Genomic DNA, 19,646 nt, shown 5'->3' with positions numbered 1-19,646 from the left:
GCTCCGTTCTGTGCCCTTTACGGCAGAATGTCCTTATTTTTTTCCCATTACTTATTTTTGTCCTTTCTCTCTAGTTTTCTGCCACCAATACTCTAACCGTCTCTTACTTATTTCAATCGCGGGTGTGTTCAGCTTTCCATTGTCTCTAAAACCCAAGGCGTCATGTAGGCTCGTGCCCAAACGTACACGTGGGTGGATATCTCCACATTCAATCAGAACATGCTCCGCCGTTTCCTGATCTTCCCCACAGCACGTGCATTGTTCTTCTTCTTTACTGAATCTCGCTTTATAACTACCCGTTCTAAGGCAACCCGATCTCGCTTCAAACAGTAAAGCGCTTCCCATTGAATTGTCGTAAAATGCCTCCCTCCTTATTTCATTTTTGCCCTTTCGGTAGTTACTCAAAGCCGGTTTTTTCTCCATAGCTGCCATCCAGTAAATCCTCTCCGCCTCTCTGACTTTTCGCTTAACGCTCTTTGTTGACATACTGCTTACACTACCAGCCGTATATTTACTAGTGAGCCTCCTAGTTCTTTTTCTCCACTGTGTGTCCACGCTCTTCCTATACAAGTAACGGAACACCTTCTCTGCCCATCTACTCTCCTTCATATTCCTTAGCCTTTCTTCGTACCTTATTTTGCTCTGAGCCTCCCTCGCCTCAAAACCTGCCCATCCCATATCGCCCTTTACAGCCTCATTCGTCGTCTTCCCGTGAGCACCCAACGCGAGGCGTCCCACAGTCCTTTGATTTATATCCATTCCCGATTGCACCTCTGCCCTCATGCAGACCACTGAGTTCCCAAAAGTAAGCCCCGGAACCATTACACCTTTCCACAGACCTCGAAGCACCTCGTACCTATTGTATCCCCACAATGCTCTGTGCTTCATTATTGCAGCATTCCTCTTTCCTTTTGCTGTTGAGGCTTTTTCCTGTACCTCCATGTACCTGTCACCCTCATTTATCCATACTCCGAGGTACTTGTATTCGCTCACCCTCGGTATTTCTTGGCCCTGTATTGACACCGCCTGATCACAAGGGTCATTGAATACCATCAATCCACATTTTTTTACACTAAATCCTAGTCCTAGAGCTTCCCCTTCCCTTCCGCATATATTCGCCAGCTGCTGTATATCCTCTCGACTGTCAGCAAATAAGACAATATCGTCAGCATAAAATAATCCTGGAAGCTTCTGCTCAATCATCACGCCGCCCTGTTTGTGTGACAGATTAAAACCAAAGTTGCTACCTTCTAGCGCTTTTTCCATATTCACCATGTACAGCATGAATAACAGCGGGGACAAAGGACATCCCTGTCTCAGCCCCTTGCTAATCTCAACGTTATCTTTGCTACTCATTCCTTCCCATTCTATGCAAACTGTATTTTCTCGGTATATCTCCCTCAAAAGCTGTATACAGTCGTCGCCTATGCCCATTCCTTTCAATATACCCCACAAAATTTCCTGATTAACGTTGTCGTACGCCCCAGTGATGTCTAGAAAAGCCATGTACAAGGGCCTATTTTCTATTTTAGATATTTCTATACACTGAGTGAGAACAAACAGCTTATCGTCTAACCGCCTGTCGACTCGAAATCCATTCTGGAGTTGTCCCAAAATATCGTTGTGTTCTGCCCACTTTTCTATTTTCATTTTTACTGCTTGCATCGCCAACCTGTATAGTACCGATGTAATGGTTAGTGGTCTATACGAGCGAATGTTATCTTTTTCTCCCTTGCCTTTATAGATTAAGTTCATTCTACCTTTTCGCCAACTATCCGGTATTTGCCTGTCCTTTAAGCATTTTTCTACAGCTTTCAGCAGTGCTTCTTTAGTGCTATTTCCTAGTTCGTTAATGAGGCTAACAGGAATCCCATCTAAACCCGCGGCAGTGCGCTTTGGAATTTTTCCTTCAGCCTTTTTCCAATTGAAATTCTCCAGCACTAGCTCTTCCTCGGTTGCTCTCTCCGCCACACTTTTACTCACCGGGGAAATCCCCTGGACGCTCTTTTTAAACGAATCGGCTGTTACCTTTCGAATGTAACCTAGCGCTTCGTACCCTTCCAATTGATTTCCTCCTTCATCGAGAATATGTTGTTGCGTTGTGACAGACTTCCTACCTAGCGCCTTTATGTGGCTCCAAAATATCCTAGGTGCGGCCTCCTTTTTTTCGTGAATCTCTATCACCCAGCGTTCACTTTCGCCTTTAATTTTTGCCTCGACCAATTTCTGTACAATGGACTTTTTCTCTAGATATATTTCCCATATTTCGTTGACTTCGTCCTGCGGTCGCTTGTCCTTTTTTGCCCTTCTATGATTCCGTGATGCTTCACGCCGCTTCTCGATCGCTTCCCGGATTTCCTTGTTCCACCAACTTTTTGGCTTCCTCTTTCCTTTCCAGCAAATAGTTTTCTTCTCTCTCCCTATCTCTTTCGTCATTAGATCTAATAGCTCACTGTACTCCCAGTCCTTGCCTGGTATTTTGCCTACTTCTTCCTCGACTCTTGTGGCTATATTTATTATTTGTTTGTCATTTAAATACGAGGTGCCAGACTTTGATTCTATGCTCTCATTTCCAGTTTTATATCCCATTTGTAATGTTATTCGTTTATGATCACTACCCAAGCTTTTAATCCCTTCCTCGTCTATTCTCATTTCTCTCAGTTTGTGATAAATTCCTTCAGACATGAGACAATAATCAATACTTGACTGTTTGTTTCCGACTTCCCACGTGATCTGGCCGTCACATTTAGGCCCCGTGTTAACTATCTCCAGACTATGTTGCTCGCAGAGATCTAGTAATAACTTCCCATTGGTGTCTGAATATCCGTCAAGGTCGTGTATGTGGGCATTCATGTCCCCTAGAAGGATGATTTCGGCCCCATTACCAAATTTCTTAATATCCTCACTCATTAATATCCTTAAATTCCTTAATATCCTCACAATTCTATTGGAGCAACGCCATCTAGGAAATGAAACGAGAAATGGTGATGGCGACACAGATAAGGTCCCTATATTTATAAAGGTAGCGACAACTACACGCGCGCCCTCTCGAGGGGTCCAAGGAGCAGCGATAGCAGACGACGCGCCGCTCGCTCCCGTGCATATTGCGGGCGACTGCAACCGAACTCGGTGCTCGCTTGAACCGCTAAATTATTAATATTTCTGGCTTAAGATGCTCATCAGTTCTCAAACTACAGGGACAATAACTTTAACGAGCACGGAGCACGTTAAATATTGAAATAAAACGCGTGCATTTCCGAAGCAGGTTCCGAGCGGGTTCCCCACAGCAGCAGTCACGCAGGGCATTTATTTTTTTTTTCTTTGCATATTTTGACATTCAGCGCAACTTGAAGAACAGGTGGTGCTTGGGTGAGTTAAAAGTGCTTGTTTTCTAGCTCGAATAAAATAGGCAGGTAGTCAGCGTACTGCTACTTTCGGAAACTTCATCGGGCACCTAGCGCTCTTGTATTGCGTAGCGCCAAATACGCGCTATTATTGGTTTGACTGTGTTTGTCAGTGTTCGGAAGTCTTTCCACGGTTACACGGTATTTTTAACTAAGCTTATTTTGTTTAGTCTAAGAGATTTACTTAGGAGAAGGGCTGATATTCCTCAAATGCAGTTGCACTGCATTTGAGGAATATCAGCAACTTGAGTACCTTTCAAGATCTAGGAAATATAGCCTGCCCACTAGTGCCTCGCCCGTTTTAACGTTTAACTGTTTTTAACAACGTGCATTTATCCAAAGCCGTCCCCCTTTTACTACCCCCGCTGCCTCCGTGTCCCGCAGATATAAAGGCACGTTGCAATGTTACCCAATGTCATTTCAAATAAATTTGGGGTATGTATACACATACAGGCCCTAAAACCAGACTACAACAAGAAAAGCTGTGTTAGGTGGCTTTCTGTAGAGATGCAAGAGAACAGAAGAGTACCTATTGAAAAACTGGGTTTTATTCCATGAATTCATAACAAACTTTTTCTTTGGTAGTTTTTTTGTGAGCACTGATCCCTCCTCATTCGCTTGCAGGGTGGCTTCCGTTCCTTCTGCCTTGGCAAATCAGCAAAGATGTTCGGTGCGGCATATATGGTTTCAGTCTTTTCCTCCCAGCGTCTTGCAATATTATTTATTCTAACATGTCAAAAGCATTCTGGTCCTCTAGGGAATACATCACGCGGAATGCTTCGACGAAGAAGTCTTAATCGATCTCGCACACAGCAGTGCGGCAAAACACGGCAAGGTGTGGCAAAAAACTAATCCCAAGTGCTCATTTCCCTGTGAGCTTGTAATGTTGAAGCCACCTCGGCGAGAAAAACAAAGGCAGCTTTATTGGGTTCCGAGCAATTTAATGTTAGAGATACGGGGTGTGACTCTACATTGACTACTGCGCACAAATCTACGGCAAAAATAATGCCGAAGCAATGATAGCCTTGCTGAGATAATGCTCACGCACATTCACGAACAAAAGCACGCCGGCCAGGTGAAAGGCTGCTTGAAGTTATAACCATTACAAAATCACTTACTTCGCATATCCGGGTGTCTTCTGTGGGCACAAATTTCTTGCGACTGATTTTGTTGGGCCTTCCTTCAGCATATATTTTTCTCACCGCGAGGAACAAAAAAAAAAAAGAAAAGCTTTTTTCTGTCCTCCGCGCGGGGAGGCAACCGAAGGCATAGAGACCCGACATACTAGCACGTCACGCTCCAAACATTAAATTCAGACGCGGAATTCCTGCGTCCACTCAACTTCAGGTACATAAACGCTTCTAGATTGCAACAACAATGCGACAGAGGCGCGTGAAGTACTCTCTACTCGCTAAAATCACCCCACTCCACGCTTGAAAACACAGTGGTCCGTACCTATCGCCGGCACAGCGCTGCCGCCGCTGGACCCTTTGGGCGGGGCGCGAAGGCGAAAAGGTCACGTGTCGCCAACCGACCTATCGCAGGACGCGGCGGCTGGATCAAGATCTTTCGCTACTTTTGAAAGATAGAGGGACTTTAGACACAGATTGTGTACAGCGCCATCTAGAATATTGTCCCTGAACTGCAGTTTGTATGTACTTCTATGAGGCAGCGCCATCTATTGCATCATACGGGAGATCCGTTTACGCCGGACAACGGAGACGTGACAAGGTTATACTAAGAGGAGCTACGCTCCTAAAATATTGTATTCTTCACTGCAGAAAAGCTTTCTTATTTGCGCTGGAAAGCCTATGTGGAATTGCTTTTGTTGTGGGACATAATGATCAATTTGTAAAAATTTAAAGTGATTTGTGAATTAGACAAGACTAATTTGTTAACGAAGCGTCTGAGAATTCCTGATTTAGAGCAGCAAGAACTTTTATTCTTTTTGTTCGCAGTGTGCCTTCTTGTCCTGTAAAATATAATTACTTGCCTTTTGCTTTCGTGCTCTTTCAAATCACGCCTGGATGCAATGCAATAAAAGATGAGATCGGTTTTTATGCTTTATTTTTTTTTTCTACCAGTAATAATCGGTATTATGGGCAATACCTGTTAATACTGCATGTACAGATGGAAAAACATCGGTGGCCGTTACGCTCTGTGAAAGTGTGTGACCAGCGAAGCTTGGTAAAATAATCTGCGCCAGTCTCTTTTTAATTAGGTGTGAGCTCTCTTTAAATCTCAACCCAATTCAGCGGCATCATGGTATTTGCATTCCGTATTTATTCGAATGCAATGCGAGCTCTTTCTCAAAATGTTTGCTCCTAAAGTCGCCCCTCGCGTTACAATCGAGCAAACACCGTATTCAGGCTGCGGTGTGCACTCGGCGGCTTTCATCATATTGCCATGTGTCTTATTTTGTTGTCTTCGGGCTTCACCCGCAAAAGACTGTTTGGAATGCTCCGCGCAGACTGTGATGCGATGTTCCAGAAGCGTCACGATTGTTTGAGGTCTTTCCGCTAAGATTGCGCGCGGTACGCGGATAGTCTAGAGATTACGTGGCCACCAGCGATAACGTTGGAACATTCGACAGAACATGTATGAAAGCCGACGGGCTTTACGACTTGTCAAAATTATTGACAGGCGACGCTCCGACTGACTCGTTTCCCGGCCACAGGTTCGGCCAAGTAAAGAGTTTCATCTTCGACACGCCCACTGCTGCCTTCGTCAACGTAAGAACCCCGTGACAATATACAGTACAATAGGTAGATGCATCTACGCACACTGATCACAATTTAACTCCTATTTTGCATGTATACGTAGTGCTAAACGCCCTAGCGATGCGAGCAAGCAAAACCGAAACTGGAACTGAAATCGGCCGCAAGATGCCGAACTACGTGCGTAGTAACACAAATGTGCGGATGCCCCGCCTCCGTAGCCTTCGCTCCAATGCCAAGATAAGTTGTTGCCGAGTATAGATGCTCACTTCGTGTTACACGGCACGCACCGCGATCAAAGCCTCTGCGGAACTTCATAGTCAAGGTTCCCACGGTTCTCCGTCAGGGCTACGCAAAACAACAGCAGAGCCACATTATCACGCTTTTTCATGCGACCGGCCGTGGAGAACGCGGATAGTTCCGTTACCCAACACTCTCACAACGGCGCGTATCCAGCGCTCTCGCCCTTCTGCTTTGTACGACAACTATGGAAATAGGTAAAACTGAACGTTGTTATTCAGTCCATTACGTCCGTCGCAATTCACGTCGCAACTGTAGCGTCGATTACGACGTTTCTTCGTAGCTGATGTGATGTCAGCAAACGCCACGAGCGCATGCGTGAATGTCTGAGTTACATGACGTCACATTGCAGTTGCCTACTTAAACGACTAACGCAATAAACCTCTGTTCATTCCTGTCTCGCGCGCCTGTTACTTCAGTGGCGACGAGGTGATTAACCCCCACGGCCAGGGAACAGCATGGCGACGCATGCCGGGCCACCTATTTTTGACGAAGGGGACGACAAGTGGGAGGCATATCAGGTGCGATTAGAAGCTTTCTTTGAAGCCCATGATATTGACGATCCGAAGAAGCGTCGGGCCCTACTGGTTAGCGCCCTGAGTACCAAGACGGTAGACCTTCTGGCAGGCCGCTGTGCGCCTGAGAAGATTCAGAATCTGTCGTACGAAGCAGCAGTTGAAAAATTGGCTGAATACTTTGCGCCGAAAGGCAACGAGATAGCGGAGTCTTATCGCTTTTTCACCAGAAATCAGCAAGCTGACGAGTCCACCAGCGATTTTATTGTCGAGTTACGGAAGATGGCGCAAAGGTGCAATTTTGGCGAGGTGCTTGATAGAATGCTGCGTGGCAGGCTTGTCTGTGGTCTGCGGGATGCTGGCGTTCGTCGTAATCTGCTAGCTAGGTCCACGCTCACACTGCAGGAAGCAGAGGATGCGGCATTAGCGGCTGAGATGGCGGCACGCAACGTACAGCAGATGGGAGATGGACCAATCACCAACGGCGTTAATGCAGTAGGAACAAAGGAAGAGCGACAGAAGTTCTCCAGAAGGCCGCAGCCAAGGCGGATGACACAATCCAGCAACGAGAACCAGACCGGCTGCCTTTGCTGCGGAAGCGACTCGCACAAGACCACCAAATGCAGGTTCCGCCGCGCTGAGTGTTTTTGTTGTCGGAAGAGGGGACACCTGACTTCAATGTGCAAATCCAAGCCACGCCAAGAAAACGTAGCTCACTGTGAGGAACCATCCTCGGACAGCGAGGACTACGGGCAGTTCCTGCTACACCTCCGTGAGCCGTCGACAGGAGCGGTTGGGCCATTATGGCGAACGTTGCAGTGGAAAGGGGTGTCCGTGAAGATGCAAGTGGACACAGGATCACCCGTATCAATCGTGACATGGCCAACTTATACCCAGCACCGTCGCCGTTGGCCCGGGCTCGACAAGTCATCGTTACAGTTGAGTTGCTTCCTCGGGAGACTACCAGTGAAGGGACAACTGCAAGTTCCGGTCACCTACGGTGGGAAAACCGTCAACGCGACGCTAGTGGTGCTCGGCTGCTCAGGCCCAAACCTGTGTGGGCGGGACATAATTCAAGCATTCCAGCTGAGCGGACGGCCAGTGCTCAACGTTGACGTCAACGACGGTAAGCCACCAACTGCTGACGAAATTTCCATTGCTGCTACGCTGAAAGAGGAATATGCCGATCTGTTTTCGTCAGGGCTAGGATTAATTAAGGGTCACCCGGTTCATTTACAGTTGCGCGAGGGAACCGTACCGCGATTCTGTAAGGCCCGTTCGGTGCCATACGCGCTACGAGAGCCTGTAAATGAAGAAATCACAAGATTGGTTGACACGGGCATATTGACACAGGTCGCTAGCGCCGAGTGGGCGGCGCCACTCGTTCCTGTTGTCAAGAAGGACGGTTCCATCCGCTTGTGTGGCGATTTTAGAACGACAGTAAACACAGCATGCCACACCGAGCAATATCCTCTGCCAAAGATAAGGGATATATTTGCAAAGCTAAGCGGAGGGGAAGTTTTCAGTACAATAGACTTGAAGGATGCGTACAACCAGCTACCAATAGATGACGCGACAAAGAAGCTGTTGGTGGTAAACACGCCAAAAGGGTTGCATTGCTTTAACCGGCTACCGTTTGGGGTTGCATCAGCACCGGCGGTTTTTCAGAAGCGAATGGAAGCAATACTGCAGAATCTACCGGGTGTACAAGTCTACCTGGACGATGTGGTTGTAGCCGAAAAAAGAGGAAATTGCGACACGTTGCGGAAGGTGTTCCAACGATTCCGGGAAGCCGGTGTCAAGCTTCACCCGCTCAAATGCAGATTTCGTCAGCCGGAGGTGGAATTCCTGGGTCATCGCATTAGCGCAAATGGCCTGAGGCCAAAGACTGAAAACATCGAGGCTCTCTTACGAATGCCTCGACCTACTTGTGTGACGGAACTGCGCGCATTACTAGGCGTGGTTACGTATTACAATGCATTCCTGGGCAACCTGGCTGCAATACTTGCACCGTTATACGAGTTGTTGAAAAAGAACACGCCTTGGCAATGGGAAGCTAAGCAAGAGGAGGCATTCGAAGCAGTGAAACGGTTGATAAAAAGGGTGCAGGTTTTGACCCACTATGATCCAGCCAAACCACTTATCTTGGAAACTGACGCATCCTCGTGTGGGATCGGAGCAGTCTTGTATCGCAAAGTGGACGGGGTAAACAAACCGATCGGGTTTCGATCTCGCACCCTCTCTTCAGCCGAGCGAAATTATGCCCAGATTGAGCGCGAGGCTTTAGCGGTGGTATTCGGCGTGACGAAGTTCCGCGAGTACTTGCTGGGCAACAAATTTACATTGATCACAGATCATAAACCGCTGCTGCGCCTTTTTAGTCCTGATAAGCCAATACCGCCTTTGGCAGCAGCAAGAATACAGCGCTGGGCTCTTTTACTCGGTGGCTACAAGTACTCCATTCAGTACAAACCGGGAAAGGACGTGATTGTGGCTGACGCTTTGAGCCGTCTTCCCGTGCAAATGCCACACGATGACAACACAGTGAAGTCGATGTTGAAAAACGAACGAGAGTATGTGCTGCTCGCAGACCATTTAGACACCGGGCTCGTGTCGTCACGCAATTTGGCCGAAATGACAGCACGTGATGGCATGCTCAATCCTGTGATGCGTTACATTCGGGAAGGCTGGCCAAGGAAATTGCCGTCAACACAAGAAGCATTGCAGCCGTTGTTCCAGAAGAAAGATGAGCTGACGTGCAGCCACGGGATTGTTTATTGGGGCCATCGCGCCGTGACACCCGCCGCAGCTCGGAAATCAATGCTACAGCTCTTGCACGATACGCACCAAGGCATGACAGCGATGAAAAATCTGGCTTGAGCACTCTTCTGGTTTCCCGGACTTGACAAAGAGATTGACAGTATAGTGCACGCATGCGAAGTGTGCCAGCAAAACTGCAGCATGCCACGCGCGCGAGAGCCGGTTCCGTGGCCCGAGACATTGGAGCGATGGTCGAGAATTCACGTTGATTTTGCAGGGCCAGTGGAAGGGCGAATGTTGATGACCGTAGTGGATGCACATACCAAATGGATCGAGGTTGTACCAATGAAAATTACCAGCGCAAACAACACGATCGAAGCCTTGCGGGGTATCTTCAGCAGATTTGGGTTGCCACGAACAGTCGTTTCGGACAACGGGCCCCAGTTTACAAGTAGACAGTTTCGTCTGCTTGTAAACTGGGGTGGTCTCGTCTGCTGTTCTTTTCGCCGTCGTTCTGGCGAGTGCTCCAACAAGCACTTTGTGGCGGTTCGGTGGCTCGTCCGACTAGCGGAGAGAAATTCACAGCTCTCTTTCTGAGTGTTAAATGCGCAAACGCACGCAATATTAAGCTCAATCGTTGTTTCGCACTCGCTAGTTGGACCTGGTCCCAGGGCAAGCTGTAGGAGTGAGTCGGTCTATGTACTACCCAATACTGCTCCAACAGGTGGCGCCACGCATCTAGCAAAACTCCAGAGTCGGACGTCTATGCCAAGCAGGGAAAATGTTGCCGATCTAGAAATCACGTGCGATTCGTAGCAGTGGAGCGGTAGTTCGCGAAAAAAACGTTTACCGAAAAACCCTTCAGCTTTTATTGTATGGTGGGCGGACGACTCTGGTTCGACGGCTTTGTGCTCAAAGATCTGTCGCGTAATGTACAGTGCCTCCTCATATTCTATCCAAGCCATGAGTCATTTGACAGCACTCACTTATGTGCAAATTGTCACAAATATTGTACATCGCTTTTGTGCCCATTATTCCTTGTCGCTATGACTACACATACGCTCAGTACACAAAGCATCTCCCGCAAATAGATTTCATCACCTTGCTCTTCACAAAGTCGACATTGGCACTTATGAAGATGAACGCGTACAATACGCGGTCGCCAACTTGGGAAACACCAGCTATGTCGTCAACGTCCGAGTGGACGCTTTTCTTTTTGAGCCAATTTTTTTGAAAGAGTGAGCCAGCAGTTTTGCTTTTGTTACAGAAAAGGCCTGGTAATGGCTGTGCGTGGGTGAGTAAGAAGTGTAACGCTACTCAAACGGTCCCTTATGCATTCGCCTAAGGCGACTCCAAGGCTTGTTCTTCTTTGCACTCCGTTATATTCATCCCAGCCTAGACTTTCTGCTGCTCACGTGGTGTTGCAGCACTGCCTTCGGGATTACTCCACCTTTGACCAAGAGACGACGTGATGTGATGACGTTGTGATGTATCAAGATGACTTCACAAATGTCGGTGATCTGTGACCTCATGACAGCGTCACATCTCGTATCACTCGTCTGATGTCATCAGATTCTCGGTACCACTCGTATTGTCGCCGATGGTCACCTTTCCCGTTTGATGGGGCATGCGAGGCTTTCGTCTTAATGCAGACGCCCTCAGAGTCGGTCTTTCAGAATGGTGGTGCATATGACGTGGGTTTTTGAAGTGTGACTTCTATAGGCGATGCTTGTTTTTTTTCGGTGAATTTTTTTTCTTTTAATTGCGAGCGAATATTAATAGACCCTGCACTGAGTGGAAATGATTTTTAGTAAAATTTGAAAACCTGCCGCTCGATTTGCAGTGACTAGGATTACGTAGATGTCCTAAGGTCCAAAAATCTTTAGACGGATTGGGATTAGTCCTTCAATTTGCAGCCAACGTTACATGGAAACAGTGCTTATGCTTTACAGGCAGATCCTGGGGCTTAGTGTAGCGATAGTTTATTCTTAAGCTTGTCGATTTGAAATTTAAATTATTCGTTCGACTGTTAGGTGCGCAATGTATTCTCATTTAAGAATGGTTATAATATTGATATTAGGTTAATTGTAGCACGTTAGAAAGTAGTGTTTTTACCATAAAAGAGAAAAAAGAAACAAATACCATTACTTGAAAGCATGACTTTTGCCGCTTTAAATACGTCACAGTTATTAACACTGCGTCCACAGGTTTCACGAGCACGCCATCTTTGACGTCCCAGCCCACATCGACTACATTCTGAAGGAAACCAAGCGCAAAGACCTTCTCTACATCGGCATGTCTCAAGGCACCCTTACGTTCTTCACGATGTTATCTGAAAAACCATGGTACAACGACAGGGTAAGATGACCAGATTGCCTCAAATACACTGTTTAAGAGCACATAGATGTCGTATCATATGAACGAGGCAATTACGTTCACCTTTGTTGAACAACGATGCACTGTTCTTTTCAGAAGTGATACAGGGCAATAATTTCTTGTTATCGTGCTACTGTGTGCGTAATCCTTCACTTCAGTCCCTCATTAAAGCGCTGGTTTTCTGTAATCATAGGATGTAGTTGTTCTAAAGTACACACTTCGACGAGATCTGTTACTCTGCTGTTTCGAGTACAATGAACGATGGCGTTCGCGGCGGTTGCTAAGCTAAACGTTACACGCAGATATGGAGATTGCTATGCAATTGCTGAATTAGAAGCGCGTTGATTAATTTTCCAGCGGCGAGCCAGAACAGCTTTGGAAAGTGCGTGAGTGGTTGCACAGTAGATGTAGCTACACTTCTCTTGTTCTAAAAACTGCGATGCCACTAGCGAAGGGGATGGATCTTCGAAACTGTTTGGGCAGAACCCCCACATGAATGGCACCTTAGTAAGTGAATGCTCTGCTTAGATGTGCAGACTCACTATTTTTTAAACTCCTGCCGTATATAGTGGAATGGTTGATGCTGCAAACAAACGCAATAGCGAGGTTCGTAGTTTAGTTTTAGGGGCGAAGCTCCTTAAGGCGGCACCCGTTCGTCCCTCGTCGTGGTCGTAGTAGTGAGTAACAAGTCTTACGCTTTGACCTCCAAGGTGGTGCCGGTGGGAGATTTCTCCTGTGCGTTGTTGAACAATAAAAAATTCGCAGCGTGCGCGTTAACTAAAAGCCGAATTCTTCTGTCTCTCATTCCCCATTAGCAGCCATTGGCATGTTCCAGTAGGAAACGTTAGTAGAAGTAGAAGTGTAAGTGTTAGCTAAAAGCCGACTTCTTCTGTCTCTCATTGCCATTAGCAGCCATTGTTTACCTCCAAGGTAGTGCCTGGTGAGATTTCTCCTGTGCGTGATTAAACAATAAAAATTTTGTTCAAAACGCCGTTGATTGATGAAATAAACCAACGAAAGACGCCAGATGTTTTGTAAAAGCAGAACGAAAGAACGCCAGATGTTTTTCTTAAAGTGTAGTAGTTATATGTAGCCACCTCGCCCGATCGTCAACGGGCGAGGTGGACCGGCAACGGCGCGAGGACCCTGCCGTACGAGAGTTAAATCACACTAAAAGACATACTTTGCGGGCGATACACTCTAGTGAGCTTTCAACTTTTCGTCTTAATGTACATGATAAAGAAATTATTTCTACGAAAAACGCAAGGCACACCTTGAGCAATATGTTTGGTTTTGGGACGCTAAATGGAACCATGAGGCGATGCGAAGCCGGAGCACTTGCACGATCGCGTTCCGTTGGCTTTCGTTGGGCATGCTACCGACCTCGCGTCGTGGAACGCGCGTCCTGTCTTCCCTCTAGCCTTGCCTTTAATTCGCACAGGGCGAGCGGGGAATGCGGTCGCTCTTGGCGCTCTTTCGCTCGGGAGCGGACTTCTTCCTTGCATTTCACCGATCACAAGTGACAATGAAGGGACCACGTAAACCAACAGTACAATAAAAGTTTGATGTTTAATATATACACGATGTTTCACACTCTTTATATTATGTACTGGGCGCATTTCACGGAAGAGTTTCACGGTTTACAGATGATTCCCTCCGTAGCTTCGCCCCACTCATCATCATTCACCCCGTGGATATGCTGTGATTTTTTTATTTTCGTTGATTGAGCAATACATATAATTTAACAGTGTTTAGCATGTAATATACATTACGTGGTCTCGTTTGGGTTGTAGAATTATTTTGCCAATTTTATAAGCGATAGATAGCTTTTAAGGTGGACCAAAAGCCTGAGGAAAGTTGAATTACCTGGCGTAATTTCACGTGAACTCGAGGAGAGCTTTCCATAAAATGATTCGCGATAAAAACCTGCATGGACGACGGGATAATAAGATTGCGCAAAAATTGGAGCACGTCACACGCACGTCTAAAGTACAGCGCATTCTACTACTAGTCATGTTTGAATTTCAGGAGAACCGAAATGTTGGAAATTGCCTCTTGTCTTTGTGTCCAGAGCGGTTGTACATCTTACATTTTTGTCATCATGGTCACGAGTACCGATTAGCAATCGTTTGCCGAAATACAAATTGATATTTTCTCAAAAGCTAGAAACGCAGTTTCTACTTCAGCGTCACATTTGTGCAGTATGTTTTTCGCTTTGTATTTCTTTGCTTTCCATTGAAATCTGGCGGTGCACACTGGTGTGCATGCGCTATTGTTGTTCTGTGGAACGACAGAAAATCGGGCAGGTTGGTAGGAATTATTCCTAGAAAAAGTTAGACATGCAGACACGCGTAAAAGAGGAGGTAAGCGGACTGTTTTTGATAGTTCACGTACTCTGCATGTGTAATCTCACACAGAGTGGAAAGTAACATCAAAGAGCACGAAGCAAGTTTATTTTTAAAAAATTTGAAATCACGTATTATAAGCACGCGTTGATACCGAGGCAATATTTTAGTGAGATGAGGATTGTATAGACAAGCTGCACGGTGAGCTGGAAGGATGCTATTATAGTTTGTGGGCAGCACGATAACGTGAATCCACTTTTCAGATCAAAGCTTTCGCTGGATTGGCACCGTTCTACAAGTTGGGGCACCTAAAAGTACCGCCATTAGCTGTATTTTCACCTTATGCCGAAGCACCATTGGTACGTATAACATCTACTAATTTGTTTATTTATATAGATTTTTGTTGCACGCAATCTTTGATCAACGCACAGTTAGAGTGCCTACTGGGTCATTCCATGCCGAACATATAAGACACTGCGCGCGGCCCTCTCAGATCCTGTTCTAAAAATTGGGGGCAGTCAGTTTAGTGCACTATTTGACCTCCTACGGTATGTTTGCAAGAAAAAAGTTTTCTGTCCTTAGCAGGGATCTAAACGTTGCTGTATGGGGCGAAACCTCGGTTGATGAAATTATCCATAAAAAACGGCATACTAGACGAAGGATCTTAAATCTCTGCTGGTTGCTGGAACAGGAAGAGCGCTTTCTTATCCCTTCTCATGGGTGTCCGCTATTTTGTGTGATGATATGCTTTGTGGTGAAGTAAAACGGCCATCCTGCGGCCGATTGGACAATTTTTTTTAATGCGGGAAGTTTACACTAAGTCGCGCGAAGCTTGGCACAGCGAAGCATCGTCCCGTCACCTCTCCCCGCTGTTTTTCTGTCTTTTTGGTCCCTGTTTATTTGTACTTATTTATTTTTCTCTCTTTCTCTTTCTATTTTTTTCTAATTCTTTTCTATGTCTCTCTCTCTCTAGCTCTTCCTTGCTTCCTTTTTCTTTCTATCTTTCCTTCTTTCTCTCTATTTCTTTCTTTCTGTTTCTTTGATTCTCTCTCTGTCTTTCTTGCTCTTTCTGCATTTCTTTCCCTCCATTTCACTCTCATTCTTTCTATGCTATGTCTTACTCTCTCCCATTCCCCTTTCTCTCGTCCCAACCCTCACCCTTTCTATACGATACTATAAAATGCGCAAAAAAGGCTCAAACGTTCTCTCAGCGTGCCTGGATAGCCGAGGGGTTAAGACGCTCGCCTTCGGATCGTGGGTACGCGGGTAGAATCCCGCCGGCTCATGAGGAATTTTTTTTTCGTCATGATTTTCGCTTCCTTCATATCTTTCTGTCTCTCTGGTTTTTCTTTTTTTCGCCCTCCTCCTCACCCTCGCATCTCTCCTTCGCTTTGTGCGTTCCCCTTGCCGTGTTGCCCAGAACACGTGCGTCGCAAAAATCGGCGCACGTGCTCTGGGAGAGACGCGGAAGAGTACGAAGAGAGCTCGTACTGGTTCATGATGATCGTGAGTTTGGGTCACGACATTTTTGCCGAGCTAGGACAGCTGCGCTGTTAAAAAAATTCTACGAAGGCTATCAACACAACGCAACAATATCACATGCTTCGATAGTTGCCAACATTGCCACACGTGCAAGACCAGCTGGTATCGTTGCTAGCAGACTTTTATATGTCGCTGTGGAAAATAAGATGAGGAAGACGACTACGTCGTATTGCCAGTGAGCGGACCTGCCTCATTACTTAGTTAGGAATTAAGTTTCATTTCTTCATTTGCGAACTGGCCAGTTCGCAAATGAAGAAATGAAAGAGTTTTTTAAAATTTTTATGCTTACCTTCAAAGGTGGAAGCTTCAGGTGCATGCAGAAGCTCAGGGATGCCCTCTTCGACGCCTTAATCTTGGCAACATTTGGAGAAGCAGCACTATCTGGCGTCCTTTTCAAGCACGAACCTTCTTGAATGATACGAAGTCAAAGAGCCCCCCCCCCCCCCCGCCCCCGCCCCCTCCTGCTCTCTCACTTTCTCGCAGTGCGCGCTGCATGCGATGCCTCCGGCACACTAGTTGTAAGGCGGCAGCGTCCTTTTAGATATTTACCGCTTTGACATCCCTTTGTACAGGCTCTCCGTGTAAAGCATGAGAAGGAAGCAGTATACTTACCACTCGCAATGCCGGTGTTCTGTGCTTCCAAGGGATACCGTCGAAGGACGACCCTCGTATTCCGTGCGCTCGATCGGAGCCATGATCACCGGAGCAAAGTTGACGTTTGCCCACGATTGGCGCGATCATAGGGCGGTAAAAAAATTTGAGCGCACTCAGACTCACTCAAGAAATGTATTTTGTCCTGAGGGCTCACTCAGGCTAAGACTCACTAAGATTTCCCTCAACCGGACTCACTCGGACTCGCACTCACAAAATGTTTTCTCAACCGGACTCAGTCGGACTCAAACTCATCAACATATTATTCAGCCGGACTCACTCAGACTCACACTCACGGCGGGACGTCAGAGTGAGCCTGAGTGAGTCGACTAATGAGTCCGTTAGCGTGAAATTATCTTTTTGGTCATGGTGTCAATGCTCTTTAACGCCAATATTTGTCATAATTGGTGTTCCACGATACGCCCTTTGATTTTGTACCTTCAAATAAGAGTTATCACTGGATTCAATCCAGTAAGGTCATTTTTATGAAACACGCGACTGACTCGAGATACTTTTATCAAGAACTCCCCGTGAAAGAGTTTGCGGGGAGCAGTCATGACAACCCCCATACCCCTAATTCACGCCAATTATAAATAAATATTGAAGTGTCGCATGGACGCCAGTGCGTTGAGATATGTGTGAATATAATTGAGTATAGACGTAAACTGATATAAGGCTGATAGTAATGCTGAAGATGAGCAGGTAGGACCTAGGTCGGCAATAAATGGTGGAGCTCACTCAGGCTCACTCAAGAAATATATTTGCGCTTAGGGCTCGCTCGGACTCAGACTCACCAATATATTCATCAACCAGACTCACTCGGACTCAGACTCGCTTAAAGTTTCCTCAACCGGACTCACTGGGTCTCAAACTCACCAGACTATTACTCACCCGGACTCACTCAGACTCACTGCCCGATCCAAGTATGAATGAGTCTGAGTGAGTCGGCTCATGAGTGTGTTTGCCGACCTATATGCGCGAGTCATCTCCGAGCGTCTTGAAAATGAATAAAAAAAGAATTAGAAGTGTATCCCCAATGTTGTGTACCGTTATTAGACGACTGTGGGAACAGGCAGACAGATGTCGGTGCTGTGAGACCACAAAATATATATTTCGTCCGGAACCATTTTACACAGACGCGAACAAGAACACGCGCGACCGCCTCGTGCTGGCAGCTTCGTCGTCGTCGTCTTTTGCTGGTCGGATTCTTGTAGCCCGTGCTAGTGTGGTACAGGGCCCCCCTTCTAGCGAAGAAGTCGCGGGTTTTTTGGAGGTGGCCAGGGGCGGACCGTTGAGCCACAAAGTGCACGCGGCGAGTATGGCAGTCCGAAGTCGTTGTGAGATGCGACGTTGTCGTAGTGTCGGTGTCCAAGTACGCCTGCTATATTATTATGGTGCGGGCCGAGGTTTTATTCTTTTTTCTTTTTTCATACCTCACAATAAAGAAAGGTGTCCAAGTACGCCGGCTTCAGACGGTCGACGGGAACAGTATCTTCCCGGCCGTTCATGAGCAGACGGAAGTGTTCAGGTGTGCGGTTGACGACCTTAAACTGGCTGTCATAAGGGGGCTGCAAAGGAGGTCGCACGGCATCGTGTCGCACAAAAATGTGCGTGCAGTATTGGAGGTCGGGGCTGACATACACACTACGAGGTGTTCGTCGTTGTGGAGGCGGAACCACGGTACGCATGGCGTTGCGTAGATAATATGCATAGTCGGAAACGTCTGCAGATACTGTGGGCGGGTCACTGAAGAATTCACCAGGAACTCGAAGAGTGGTGCCAAATGTCAGCTCGGCGGCGCCTATGGAGGAGTCGCTACGAAAAGGCGTGCGCATGCCAAACATAACGAAAGGAAGGCGTTGGATCGATGATGAATGAAAAAATCACAGCATATCCACGGGGTGAATGATGATGAGTGGGGCGAAGCTACGGAGGGAATCATCTGTAAACCGTGAAACTCTTCCGTGAAATGCGCCCAGTACATAATATAAAGAGTGTGAAACATCGTGTATATATTAAACATCAAACTTTTATTGTACTGTTGGTTTACGTGGTCCCTTCATTGTCACTTGTGATCGGTGAAATGCAAGGAAGAAGTCCGCTCCCGAGCGAAAGAGCGCCAAGAGCGACCGCATTCCCCGCTCGCCCTGTGCGAATTAAAGGCAAGGCTAGAGGGAAGACAGGACGCGCGTTCCACGACGCGAGGTCGGTAGCATGCCCAACGAAAGCCAACGGAACGCGATCGTGCAAGTGCTCCGGCTTCGCATCGCCTCATGGTTCCATTTAGCGTCCCAAAACCAAACATATTGCTCAAGGTGTGCCTTGCGTTTTTCGTAGAAATAATTTCTTTATCATGTACATTAAGACGAAAAGTTGAAAGCTCACTAGAGTGTATCGCCCGCAAAGTATGTCTTTTAGTGTGATTTAACTCTCGTACGGCAGGGTCCTCGCGCCGTTGCCGGTCCACCTCGCCCGTTGACGATCGGGCGAGGTGGCTACATATAACTACTACACTTTAAGAAAAACATCTGGCGTTCTTTCGTTCTGCTTTTACAAAACATCTGGCGTCTTTCGTTGGTTTATTTCATCAATCAACGGCGTTTTGAACAAAATTTTTATTGTTTAATCACGCACAGGAGAAATCTCACCAGGCACTACCTTGGAGGTAAACAATGGCTGCTAATGGCAATGAGAGACAGAAGAAGTCGGCTTTTAGCTAACACTTACACTTCTACTTCTACTAACGTTTCCTACTGGAACATGCCAATGGCTGCTAATGGGGAATGAGAGACAGAAGAATTCGGCTTTTAGTTAACGCGCACGCTGCGAATTTTTTATTGTTCAACAACGCACAGGAGAAATCTCCCACCGGCACCACCTTGGAGGTCAAAGCGTAAGACTTGTTACTCACTACTACGACCACGACGAGGGACGAACGGGTGCCGCCTTAAGGAGCTTCGCCCCTAAAAGTGGAAGCCATGAGTGACGCCTTCATTTGGCGATGAAAACGTTCAATGATTCTATTGGCGATGGCAT

General features: G+C 46.8%; 1 protein-coding gene across 2 annotated transcripts in view; it reads left to right on the top strand.

Annotated features, from left to right (window-relative positions):
• The window catches only part of LOC119385327 (lipase 3), a 90,353-nt gene that overhangs the window by 41,969 nt on the left and 28,738 nt on the right, over nucleotides 1-19,646 (top strand). For both annotated transcript variants that reach the window (XM_049413153.1, XM_037652791.1), the window contains exons 4-5: nucleotides 11,904-12,054; nucleotides 14,681-14,776. In XM_049413153.1, coding sequence (XP_049269110.1) covers nucleotides 11,904-12,054; nucleotides 14,681-14,776 — 247 coding nt within the window. The remainder of the gene's footprint in view (nucleotides 1-11,903; nucleotides 12,055-14,680; nucleotides 14,777-19,646) is intronic.

Source organism: Rhipicephalus sanguineus, chromosome 3 (assembly GCF_013339695.2).
Source record: "Rhipicephalus sanguineus isolate Rsan-2018 chromosome 3, BIME_Rsan_1.4, whole genome shotgun sequence".
NCBI lineage: Eukaryota > Metazoa > Arthropoda > Arachnida > Ixodida > Ixodidae > Rhipicephalus > Rhipicephalus sanguineus.
This window is presented reverse-complemented; position numbering and strand designations above follow the sequence as displayed.